The sequence below is a fragment of the Mustela nivalis genome (assembly GCF_964662115.1).
Source record: "Mustela nivalis genome assembly, chromosome: 15".
NCBI classification, from domain to species: Eukaryota; Metazoa; Chordata; class Mammalia; order Carnivora; family Mustelidae; genus Mustela; species Mustela nivalis.
This window is the reverse complement of record NC_139034.1, coordinates 77591582-77605024: the sequence shown is the minus strand read 5'-3', so window position 1 is coordinate 77605024 and position 13443 is coordinate 77591582. Positions and strand designations below refer to the sequence as shown.

Genomic DNA, 13443 nt, shown 5'->3' with positions numbered 1-13443 from the left:
TGGAAATCAGATTGCAGCTTAGTGTGTCTCCTTGATGCTTCTGTCCTAAATCTATATTGTGATTAGTATTTGAAAACATGCTCATGAAAACAACAGTATTCCTCAGTACACGTTAATTAGGACATGCTTCTAATCTCTTACAGTCTTGTTACAGTTATTTATTGCTGAGTAACAAACCACTCCAAAGCCTAGTAATTTAGGGCAATAATATATCATTCTCCCAGATCTGAAATCTGATGAAGTCTTGGCTAGGTAGTTCTGCTTGACTTGCTATGTGCAGGGGCTGAAATGCTTCTGCGTTTACACTGGGGCACCTCTGCCAGGTTGGCTAGAACCAGCTGTGGGCTGGTGGGGCATCTTTCTATATCTGGCCTTTCCAGGTGACTAGTTTGGACTTAAAGCAAAGGGGTCTCTGGTAATAGAACTTTTTATGTGTCATTGTCTTCCAAGAAGGAAGAACAGAGCTGCTAGTTTGCTAAGTTCGAAACTGGCAGAATGCTACTCCCACCTCATTGGATTGGTCAAAGCCAGCCTAGATTCAAGGACAGGGAAATTGTCTCGATCTCTTGGTGTGAGGAACAGCATTCATATATAGGGAAGGATAGCAGCCATCTAGCTAAAAGAGATCATCTAGAACATCCAATTTTATATACAATAAGAAATAGACCTAAAAACAACATTGCAGCTAGATATGTACTACAGAAGTATGTCTCATTTAAGTGAATGGTTTTTAAGAAATGCATTAAGTTTCTTTGGATAACATCTCCAGGGGAGCAGAGGGCTCTTGTTGGAAAACTACGCTTTGTCAAAATTGGAGCTAGGACTTGATCAGTTAATGGACTCAAACCTAGTACTCTGGTCCTGGTGGGTAGTAAATAACCACACATATGGTTGGTTTAATTATGCCAGTGCTGTCTTATCTGTTAAGGGTCATGTCTCTCTTTAATGATTAAAGTTGCTTTCTTCTTAAACTGAGAGGATACTGGCACTCACTCTGATCTACAAGAATCAAAAGATCTGGATCCTGTTTCTCTCACATTAGAGGAAGAGTGTCATATAATTAAAGTTTCTTGATTAGTAATTCTACTGGGAAAATGTAATAAATTTTCTCTTTTGACTGTGCTGTGATAGGAAATGGGCTGGAAATGCCTTAGTAGTCCCATTTCTAGACCTGAGCATTTTCCTGAACATTTTGAAATTATAATAGTTTCAAAAATGTTGATAAACCCAAATACATCAAGACAAGTAGGGATTTAGAGTGAATTCTTTCTTGAAACATACACAGTTTCTTGAACAAGTCCCCTTTTCTTTTATTATTCTTGACTTTTAATAGTTTTTTTTTTTAAAAGATTTATTTATTTATTTATTTGACAGAGAGAAATCACAAGTAGTCAGAGAGGCAGGCAGAGAGAGAGAGGGAAGCAGGCTCCCCGCCGAGCAGAGAGCCCAATGCGGGACTCCATCCCAGGACCCTGAGATCATGACCTGAGCCGAAGGCAGCGGCCCAACCCACTGAGCCACCCAGGCGCCCCGACTTTTAATAGTTTTGACAACCTCTTAGAATCACTTGATACTTAGAAACTTTTTGAATAGATTTGCCTCTTCAGTGCTTATTGTCACATATCTCTGTGGTATTTCATGGGAACAGGTAGAAAATAAGGGTTACCATTTGTGATATTTGTAAAGAAACCATGAGCAAGGGCCTACAAAGCCCTTTTGGAGACTGAATGAATTAGTAATTCACCCATGAAGTCCTTCAGTGGAATTCCAAAAGACCTCAAGTAGCCGAAGAGATCCTGAGAAAGAGCAAAGCAGAAGGCATCACATACCCTGTTTCAAGTTCTACTTACAAAACTGTAGTCATCAAAATGGTGTGGTACCAGGTAAAAACAGACACAGGCCAATGAACAGAACCTAGAGCCCAAAATAAACCCAAGCATATGCAGTCAACTAATACTTGACAAAGGAGCCAAGAACACTGAATGTAGAAGAGACCGTATATGGTGCTGGGATAATGGGCTGTTCCCATGGGAAGAAATGAAACTGGCCCCATGTCTTACACTACTCATGAAGATGTACTCAAAATGGATGGAAGACTTATACGTAAGACCTGAAATCATAGAACTCCTAGACGAAAACACTGGAATAAAGCTCCTTAACATGGTCTTGGTAATGACTGTTTGGGGGGGTTCCGATATCTTAAAAAGCAACAAAATAAAAAGTAAACAGGTGACCGCACCAAACTCCAAAGCTTCTGCACAATGAAACAAAACATCAATACAGTGAAGAGACAGCCTATTGAATGGAAAAAAAAATTTGCAAATCATATATCTAGGGGTTAATACCCAAAATATATGTAGAACTCATGGATTTCCATAACAAAAAACCAAATAACCCACATTGAGGACAGAGGACCCAAATAGACATTTTTCCAAAGAAGGTATACAAAAAGCCAACAAGTACGTGAAAATATGTTCAATAGCACTAATCATTAGGGAAATGCAAATTAGGATCACAATAAGATATCTCTTGGGGCACCTGGGTGGCTCAGTGGGTTAATTAAGCCTCTGCCTTTGGCACAGGTCATGTTCTCAGAGTCCTGGGATAGAGCCCAGCATTGGGCTCTTCCTCTCAGCAGGGAGCCTGCTTCCTCCTCTCTCTCTGCCTGCCTCTCTGCCTACTTGTGATCTTTCTCTGTCTGTGTCAAATAAATAAATAAAACCTTAAAAAAAAAAAGATATCTCTTGTGTCTTCTAGAATGGCTGTCATCCAAAAGATAAGCAATAACAGAAATGAATAAAGCTATTTGTGTAACATGTTAAGAAAGAAAAAAGAGATAATAGATGCTCTTATGGATGTGGAGAAAAGGGAACCCTTGTACATTGTTGGTAGAATTGTAATTTAGTGCAGTCAGTATGGAAAACCGTAGGGAGGGGCCTCAAAAAATTAAAAGTAGAACTACCATATGGCTCCCAATAATCCCCCTTCTGGGAATAGATCCAAAGGAAATTAATACATTAATTAAATGTTTATAGCAGTATTATTTATAGTAGCCAAGATATGCAAACAACTTGAGTATCCATTGATAGATCAATGGATAAAGAAGTTGTGGTGTATATTTACAACGGAATAATATTAAGCCACAAGAAACGAGGAAATCCTACCATTTCCAGCAACATAATGGACCTTGCCGGCATTTTGCTAAGTAAATAAGTCGGACAGAGAAAAACAAATACCGTGAGATCTCACTTATACGTGGAATAAAACAAAACAAGACATAAGTCATAGAAAAAGAGATCAGACTTGTGTTATGAGAGGTGGAAGGTAGGGGGCGGAAGAATTGGAGAAAGGAGGTCAGAAGGTCCAAACTTTCAGTTATAAGATAACAACTAGGGGTGTGGTGTACGACACAATGACCACCGTGAATATGGCTGAATGATAGATGGGAAAGTTATTGCGAGAGTAAATCCTAGGAGATTTCAAGGATCACAAGGAGAAAGTTCTTTTTACCTCCCCCCCCCCTTTTTTTTTAAATTGTATTTATGTGAGAAAAGTGGATGTTAGCTGAACCTGTCATGGTCCTCATTTCACAAGAGATGTAAAGCAAACCATCATGCTGTATGCCTTAAACTTACACAGTGATGTCTGTCAATAGTTTCTAAATAAAACTGGAAAAGATGTAGATGTGATGATTGTTGCATAGCAGTGTGAATGTACTTAATGCTACTGAACTCTACACTGAACATGGTTAAAACAGGGTGCCTGGCTGGCTCAGTCCATGGAGCTCGAGACTCTTGGTCTCAGGGTCATGAGTTTGAGCCCATATTGGGTGTCGAGTTTACTTAAAAAAAATCTTAAAAAAAAGGTTAAAGTTGTAAATTTTATGGTATGTCTCTTTTACACTAGAAAAAGGCAGTTAAGACAAGCAAAAGGCAATGTAGTGGGACTAGATCAAGCACTTGGGGTTGCAGAGTATTAGGGATTCTGAAAGGGACCCTTACCCTTCCTGGTGGGGAGGAGCAGAAGGGCTCCCTGGAGGGGTCACAGGGTCCCCGACTGGGAAAGAAGTGGGGGCCATTGCCCTGCACACAACTCTAAACTTTCTGGTACCCAAAGGGATCTGTTGTACGTGACCCAAGGAGGAAGAAGCACAGGGCTGGCAGAGACCGGAGTGACTGTGTCCCTGTTGGGCCCTGCTGCACTCTGAGGCTGGCTGGCACCTTTCCATCTTGGAGTAACCAAACCCTCTGCCTGCGCTTTCCCCCGCAGACGGCCACTCTGAGAAGACAGGGGCGGTACATGTGCTCCACGGTTCCCGCAGACGCGCAAGAGGAAGCTCAGAGCCTGTTTGTCACCGAGGTAATGCGCAGCACGCGTCACCGTAAAGCCACGTTTTGCTAACACTCCCCGTTCTTTAAATTTCAATGATATTTTCAAGAAAGTCTCAGAAACATAGCTCCATCTGTTTAGTGGAAGTTAAAATAGGAGACTAATATGGGATTTTCAGAGCCCGAAGCTTGGACAGAAATGTCAGCACGGGTCATTTCTGACGGCTGTTTAAAACATGAATTCTGCAGAACTTACTGGTGTAGAAAAAGGGGTCACTCTTAGGAACTCAGTGGAAATCTTTGGCAGAGGCTTTGTTACTGAGATTATTTTCAGGGAGACTCAACACATGTTTATGTATTCGTTTACTTCATTTATATGTTTACACTGTAACTTCTTTTTAAGACTAGTTCAGTGTTCATGAAGTGCCAGATGGTCTTGAGCAGACCCTGACTGTCTCTGGTCAGCGTACGATTATTGTCACTCTGGTTTGATCATGCACGTGATGATTATCTTGTTAAAGAGGAAAGAGAAAGTACTGCATTTAGAATTGCTTTGTCTTCCCCCCTTTGGGGTGTTTGTTTTTTTTTCCCCCAGGTGCTTTTAGGTAACATGAACTCATTAAGTCTTTTAATTTTGTTTCTTAAAGTGCTCATTCATTTAAAAATAATGAATTTTTATTCCTATCTTTCTGATTGAATTTCAGATGATACATAGGCCCATCAATAATTTTGCCTACCACAAGGAAGTTAGGCTTTTAAAAGTGAAGACCGACTAAAATAACAAGATCCTATCACAGTATTTCATTTCCATTGACATTTTCGAAAAATTAAATGTGTGTTTAAAATTGTAAAAGTAATGATCTCTCATCCTTCTGAAAAGAACGTCCTGTCTTACTTCCTTTGCTACTTTATTAGGAAGATTAATTCCAGACAAATAGAGCCAGATATGTTTATATAGTCTTAGCTGTTTATTTTAAAGCAGGATGTAGACAAACTGGGACCGACCCATCGGCAATGTCTGGCCTGCAGCCCGTTTTTGTTAATAAAGTTTTATTGTAACACAGCCACACCCCTCCATTAACATGACTGCTCTCACATTAGAACTCAGAGCTGAGCATTTACAGCAGCGACCATGTGACCCTCAAAGCTGAAAATACAATCCGGCCTTTTGCAGAAAGAGTTTTGCTGACCCCTTATTTTAAGACATGGAGCAGTTTGTTGATTACTAATTCAGTTCTCCCAGTTGCTTAAAAAATACGATTTTGGAGGGATGACTCTCCACTTCTGCAGTCACCGCAGGTTGAACAGTAACAGCTCCGAGCTCTTCTGCCGGAGCCAACAGAACAAAGGCCTCTGGGGACCCTGGCACTAGGGTGGAGTGAAACAGCACTTCCTCTCCATCCTCTGCTCTAACCAAGAATGACCTCATGACTTTCTTTTTAAAACAACTTCAAAAACCTTTCAGTATTAACTCCAAAATATTATTGAATTTCATGAGTTTGAAAGGGCAGTCACGGAATCAGCCAGTCAGATCCCTGTCTTTCTGGAGTTACAGTTCTCTGGATGTTGATTTCTGATGTAACCCTCATCTCCTAGGCTTTCTACATCTCCGGAGGGGTGGGGTTGCTTGCTTTCAGGGGTTCTGTGCTCTCAGCCTTTGAATTTAGCTTGTGTCTGCTGTGTGCACTGTCAACGAGGGCTTATTAAATGAATGACTCTCTGGCTATTTAACTGCTTAGCTGTGTTTTTATAGTTTCTTATAATGCAAAATATTTAAACACAATAATTATCTTTCTTACCTGTTTTACCTATGATACTAAAAATCTGGGCACTCAGGTGTTAACATTCATAAATTCGCTGCTTATGTACAAGTGTGTGCTTATTTATTTCTTTTTTTAGCTGGGCAGATACATGTCATACTTGAGTAGGTTTAATGTCCTGCTGGAGACTTTAGTGATAGGCTTTTAGTTGCCGTGCTTGTTCAAAAAGCTGAACAGAGAATAGGAACTCATGCGCCAACCTGTGTTACACCTGGTCAGACCTGACTTGGCTGTGCTAATGGACCTAGAGAGAATAGTGGGAGAACCCAAACCTATAGGTAATTCTGAAATCACACTTGCTTTGGAATGTAACTTGGAGTGTGGATGTCAGATGTTCTCAACGTGAAAATGCTTTGAAAGTATTTCTGAGAAGCATTTACAAGAATAAAAGAGTATCATTCGTCACTACCAGGCAAAGAGATTGCAAAGTTGTTCAGCAACCCCATCTGCCTCTGTTCCTAACCCTTCTCTGCTTTCAGAATGTAACATAAAAATCTTACACTGCCTGCCCTTCACGACCTTGCCTATAGAGGGCTTTGCATAGAGTCTGGCAGGATTTATAATCTTGAGTCTATGTACCGCTCAGTGGGTCATCCTGGATAGTTGAATGAAAGACACCATGCTGGTCCGTTGAGTCTGTTGGGTAGTGAGGTAGTTTAATGCAATGTAGGGGATGTAGAAACTTATTATTCTCCCCCCACCTTGGGGTTTCTTCTAGTTGGCATAGGAATTAAATTGATATAAGAAACAAAAACAGGGAGAAAAAACCCACAATTTTATTATGTGGACATGGAAGTCCAGTGATGAAACTAAAACCCCAAGAAATGACCAAGGCAGGCAGTTTTTACACATTTTAGACAAAAAGAGCAAATTTGTGAGGCATTGACAGGATAAAGAAGAGAGGTATTTGGGAGTTTTAATTAGTAAGGAATACTAAGCAGAATTTAGGCTGAAATAGTAGGTGAGAAAAAAAATGAGGAGGCTTATTTCTGTAGCTTTTTCAACTTTCAGGTCTCTACCTCTGGTAATAAGGATTTTTTTTTTTTACTTCTTAGTACAGGAGAGTCATTTTCATAGGGGAAATTTTTTCTGGTTTTCGCGGGGACAGAGGAGGATCTCAGTATCCTTTGAGCGGATTGACTCCCAAGTAGCTTCAGTTCCTAATAAGCCATATGCTATTGTATGTTTGGGGACAGCCCACCCTGGGCGCCACACCAGTGTGTATGCTAATGTCAAGGTAGGGGTAAAGCTCCCTACCTTGGTTCGTGAATGTGAGCACACATGGTGATGTTGTGGCACCATTGTGAACTGGAACCTGAATCTTTTCTCCTAATAACCTCACTCTGGCCCTTATGAATAGAAGGAAGAACTGAGGGCAGATTTATATTATCCTTAATAACAGAGCTAGCTGTGATGTTAGTAAATACCCCGAAAGGGTCTTTAGGGTCACACTTTCCATCTACTTTGATGTTCTCCTAGAGGACACATGACTTCTGAAGAACCCAGGGCTTTGAAGTCAGAAGCCACACATAGTTTGTTATGTAAATGCAGCAACTGAGGTGAGGTTTGTCCCCTTGTAAAACCTGCTTTCTGATCATGAATGATGGTCACTTAGAGTGACCCCGTTCCGAAGGGTAATGTTTTAGTAATTTTTAAGCTTTACAGGATCCTCTGACTGTGGAATTTCAGGCACAAGAGGGTTGAGGTGAAAGGATTCTTTTTGATGTTTGTGTGGGCGTGCATTCATAAACCTTCCAAAATGTCCTCCAAAAGCCGTCACATATCTTTTTTCTTTTCTTCTTATGCTTTTTTTTTTTTTTTTTAAATCCGCCCCCTCATAGTGCATCAAAACCTATAACTCTGACTGGCATCTTGTGAACTATAAGTTTGAAGATTACTCGGGAGAGTTTCGACAGCTTCCAAAGTGAGTAAATGGTCAGACCGTACAAGGTGGGGTTATACACATGGGCAACAATTTTTTGCACTTGAAATGCTTAGAGAGGTATATAATATGCAACTTCATATGCAATCAGAGTAATTGGAGAAAATATTTCTAGATGGTTTATATGTATAAAGAACAGCTGTGATTTTCAGGGTATTCAATAGTAGGACTCAAAGCTCGCACTCTGGGATTGGTAAATGGTAAAAAAACACATGGTTTACTTGTGTCCAGTGGTTCTTTTCAGGATATGGCTGACAAAGCACAGCAGGTAATGTACTGTCAGTGAGAAATAGAAGACCAAGAAAACGTAAATGCTACAGTGTGTTTTATCTTTGAAAGACTATTTTGAAGAGACATAAGCACTTTATAGTGAATAAGTTTTATGTTAAAAAAAAAAAAGTAAATCAAAGAGCAAACATTTCCCCCAGACCATTTTTTTTCACATTCTTTAAAGTGTTAATGCATTCTGGAATACACCAAAAACAAGGGCGTCTGTATAGATTCGTTGTCATTAAAGTGAACCACGGGTAGGTTGGTCTTGTCTTGAGAGGTTATGTTACCAAATGGTAAATCGTGAAATGATGCAGTTGGTAAATTTAGGTAGAGCTGATTATGAAACCCGAAATCAAAATCAAATAACGATGGGTTGTATTTCAAAAGTAATCATTGCCAATGAAAATTTTACCTGTAATGGAGACCCTATTAATATAGTTCTCTTCTGTGTTTTGTGGCATCTGTGAGTTTGAACCATTGAAACTATTCCCTGCTGTTTGTTTTTCCTATTTGTGTGGTTCAGCCACTCCTTAAGAGTGCTCAGCCAACTTCCCGATGGACTCTTTTTGAACCTTAGCTCAAATCACTCCCTTCCCGCATTATCTTCTCCAGATGGGTATGCTCCTTAGTTCTGTACTTACCCAGTACTTACTTGGGGCTTTTTAAGTTCTTTCCATTTGATTGGATAACTATCCCTGCTATCCCTTTCCATTTGATTGGATAACTATTCATTGCTAGTCTGGTTCGCACTATTCTCCTGGCTATCGTAGAACAGACTATGAGATGTAGTGAACTTCCTGGAAGAGAGACCCTTTCACCACTGGTCGATTTCATCTTTGGCATTAATAATTTTCCAGTTGTGTGGTAAGAACGAGAGGGAGGATTCTAACAGTGATTAAGAACATAGATTCTGTACTCTGTCTGCATCTTCTGCTCACTCTGCCCTCTGTCAATCTCGGTCATTTTGTCTATTGTCAAGACACCAGCCCCCATCATGTAAAGGACTGAAGGAGATAGTACATGTGAAGCCCAGTGCTTAGATCATACTGTTTAGTAAGTGCTGGCCGCCATTACTGTGCTTTTGTTAACACGGTCGTCATCAAGGCAGGGCCTCCCACTCTGAAGGCCATGGCCCCATTTCCCATTTTCTCTTATAAACTTCATTTTGAAAGTCATTCTACTGGGGTGCCTGGCTGGCTCAATCAGTGAAGTGTCTGACTATTGATTTTTGGCTCAGGCCATGATCTCAGGGTTGTGAGATCAAGCCCCAAGTTGGGCCTTGAGGTCAGCGTGGAGTCTGCTTGAGATTCTCCCTTTCCCCCTTCCCCCGCTTGTGGTCTCTCTCTCTCAAATAAATAAATCTTTTTTTAAAAAAAGTTATTCTACCAAGTCTTATTTATTAGTAGACTTCAACTTTTTTTTTTTTTTGAGTAGGCTCCATAGAGCCCAACGTGGGGCTTGATCATGACCCCAAGATTAAGACCTGAGCTGAAATCAAGAGTACACACACTCAACCAATGGAAACACCCAGATGCCCCTACACTTTCCCCATTGTTAGTATATTTATGCCAGCTTTTCTCCTTGGCTTTTGGGAGCTTTTTATCTCTGGGATCACCCACTTTGCAAAGCAGTAGTGCTGATTCTGTTCTTCAACTGAGTGGGCCAGCTTTGGATTTGTTACATGGTGGTTCCTCTGATCGGGGAAGAAATGCAATTATAAAACAAATTTATTTCTTCTCTTTAAAGCAAAGTGGCCAAGTTGGATAAACTTCCAGTTCATGTCTATGAAGTTGATGAGGAGGTTGACAAAGATGAGGTAGGTGATCGCTTACAGATTTAAAATTTGATTTTGTTTATAGATTTGCAAGATTGGTTGGAAAATTACCAGCATTTAGCCAAAAGAGGATTTGAACTGTTTCTTAAAACAGGGGAAGAATTTTTTTTTAAATGTATTGTTGGATTGATTGAAATAAAGTCTCCCTTTCAACTTGACTGCTTAGTGGTACAAGTTCTTCTTGTCTTGTTTATTTGTTCTGAGATCATTTTCAAAGGCCTGGATAAGATTTGGCTACATTGTTAAAAAATATCAAGATTACTTAGACCTTAAGTTTAACTTGTTTTTCAACAGAATGTCTTGAAACAAACCAGTAGACTTTAAATGGCTCTTTCCTCAGTAATGGCTTTGAGTGAAGTATATGGTACCAAGAAGCTTTGCTTTTTCTGTCTTTTCTTTAAACAAGCCCACTCCCCCTGCTCTTGGAAAAGTGCATAAAGAGAACTGAGCATTAAGATGACTGAACAAGAGACCTACTAAAAAGTCGATTCAACCTGTTTATCCATTTCTCATTCTCCCTATTAGATGCCTCATTGTGAGTTGGGTAGGGGGATGTCCTTATTGATTGATTGATTCATTGATTATCAGCTAAACCATAACACCAGCCACTCAAGAATGTTAAAGCATCCATGGTAGCAAATTATTTTAGAAACCACTCACAAAATAATTCTCGGAAGAGTAAGTAGTCATCCAAAATGAAAAGATGCTAAAAAAAAAAAAAAAAAAAAACCCAAACTTGATGCTGATTAGTAGTTAAAAAAAAAAAAAAAACTTGAACCAATTGAAATAATGCATGTAAAGGCACACAACAAACAGTAAAATCCTGGACAGGTAAGTTATTTCTCTTGTTGCTAATAATAAGAACATTAAACCACCAATACGAATATTGAGATGGTCTAAAACAAAACCTAAGATGGGTCTTTCTGCAATTGTCTACTTGATTACAGCAATAAAGATGATTCTTAGAGACTAGTCTTTGGAGTTATAAGCCAGGTAACGTGACTCTGTGTGGCCCTCTCTTCCCACTGACCGCACTGAAGTGTCCAGCGGCCTCTGCCCTCGAGGGGCAAGGAGACTGCAAGGGAACCTCATGAGGAGAGTGTGGAGGGCCCTGAGTCGGCGTGCAGCAGATTGGCCACACTGTGTGTGTGTGTGTGTGTGTGTGTGTGTACACATGTCATCTGTCTGTCTGTCTGATGTACGCGTGAATGCCTTACATATTTTCAGCAGCACCCAGCGACCCCACGTTCGCCTCCCTACACCAGAGCCCATAGCTCGAGTCAACCTGTAGCAGAGAGTCTCTTTGTTTTTCTAGCTGTGTCCCTTTTCTGACCCCTCCTCCCCGTTGGCTCTGTGCCCTCGGTTGGTCTTTCCTTCCGTGCTGTTGTCCTCTCCCTTTCTTTCATCCCTTCTTTCTCTCTGTTGCCTCCTGTTTCCTTTCTTTCTTCATTCACCTTCCCCTGAACTGAGCCTCTGGGAAGTTGTCCAGGAATTTGCTTTTGTCCTCCAATTATAGGGGAGTATAATTTGAAAACATTTTTCCTGAAACCAGGCGAGACCTTACAACCTGAGCGGTCAAGTATGGTATGTACTTTCTGTGGCTCATTAAATACTTAAAAATTTGGATTGGAGCTAGCTTTGCCTTTTAATGGGCTACAGCTTTTTCAGGAATTTAGACTTTTCCCTCTCTCTGACTGCCAAGTGGACTCTAAGGTGACTTGTAGCAGGTGGTGACTCCAGGGAAAGGGCTGGGTGGGGCAGCCTGGCACGGATGGAATGATTTTCCTGTTGACCAGACTCAGCAGCAAGTAGGATTAGTAGTAGTAGGAGCTTGACTGTGGTTTGCCTTCTCTCCTAGGATGCTGCCTCTCTTGGCTCTCAGAAGGGCGGGATCACCAAGCACGGCTGGTTGTACAAAGGCAACATGAACAGTGCGATAAGCGTGACCATGAGGGTAAGGCGGCCGTCCCCCCGCACTCCCTGCTCATTAAGCCCTTTCTGCTATAGGTCTTGGGAATAAAGCTCAAAATGAATGGGTATGCTGTTCTTCCTGACAACAGTGACACTGGCTGCTTAGTAAGATGCCTTCCTGGTGCTCAACCCCCGTTGGTACCGTCCCATCTCCCCCCACCTCTCTGCTGCCCCTTCCGCCCACCTGCGTGATGAGACCATGATTGGGCTGGTGGGAGGGTGCAGTCACCAACATGGGCTTTCTTCCATGGGTGCACAACGAGGGTGTTGCAGGGCTCCTCCAGGCCTGTCACCCAGGGGCTAACCCTAAGCCCTTTGGAGAGGTCTACTGTGACAAAGTCAGAAGGCCAAAACTTGAGGAAGGGAAGACTGTTAGATTCGAAGGGGGTTGTGAAGAGAAGTGCAAAAGTGGCATAAAAAGCCACTCAGGAGAGAAGTAGGACCAGAGAAAGACCAGGATAAATAATAAAGAGGGAGAAGTAATGGAAGGGAGGATGAGCAGGGAGATGAAAAAGAGTTCACGGGAACTGCTGACCGTGGCGATCCTGAGGCTGGAAAAGCATTCAGTGTCACGAGGCAGAGAAAAGTTCCTGTTCTGTGTGAGCAAGAGACCCTGGGGAGCTGAGAAAGTTTCCATCCTTCTCTGCTGCATCCCAAATTGGAACTCACTGCACTGCTTTTGGGTGGTTATGTAAAAATATCAAATTCTGTGGGTGAGAAAAATGACCCATGCATGTTAAGTGAACCACTGCCTCAGAATTTAAATGTACTTAAATTATTAAATGTGATGGAGAGTCTTAACTCACCATTACCTGGGGCGCTGGCCAGAATTGGGTTGGTTTTGGAGAGAACAGAAGTGGTTTTTACGTATGTATGCAGCTGTGGGTTATCGATAGACATTGGGATTCTTTTCATTTTGGAACAATAGCTCTGTGTGTGTGTTCTGCTCTCAGTCATTTAAAAGACGGTTTTTCCACCTGCTTCAACTTGGTGATGGATCCTACAATTTGAATTTTTATAAAGATGAAAAGATCTCCAAAGAACCCAAAGGATCGATATTTCTGGATTCCTGTATGGGCGTGATTCAGGTAACTGTGATTAGGGTTCCATCCTGGAGTTTTCTTATCTGTCAAGAGTGCCATCTGTGAAGGCACAGAGTTAAGCACACGCTTCCAAGAGTGGCAGTGTTTGGGGTGGGAATAAAATAGCTCCCTGTCAGGTGAGTAAGGACTTGTTTTTCATCATGATGGAAGCTGGCACAGAAGGCCGGCCGGG

General features: G+C 41.3%; 1 protein-coding gene across 23 annotated transcripts in view; it reads left to right on the top strand.

Annotated features, from left to right (window-relative positions):
• The window catches only part of DOCK9 (dedicator of cytokinesis 9), a 211915-nt gene that overhangs the window by 76351 nt on the left and 122121 nt on the right, over window positions 1-13443 (top strand). For all 23 annotated transcript variants that reach the window (XR_014303301.1, XR_014303302.1, XM_082700809.1 and 20 more), the window contains exons 3-7: window positions 4270-4359; window positions 7990-8072; window positions 10110-10179; window positions 12056-12151; window positions 13122-13256. Coding sequence is in view for 21 of the 23 variants with exons in the window: in XM_082700809.1 (XP_082556935.1) it covers window positions 4270-4359; window positions 7990-8072; window positions 10110-10179; window positions 12056-12151; window positions 13122-13256 (474 nt within the window). In the remaining 2 variants the exon portion in view is untranslated. The remainder of the gene's footprint in view (window positions 1-4269; window positions 4360-7989; window positions 8073-10109; window positions 10180-12055; window positions 12152-13121; window positions 13257-13443) is intronic.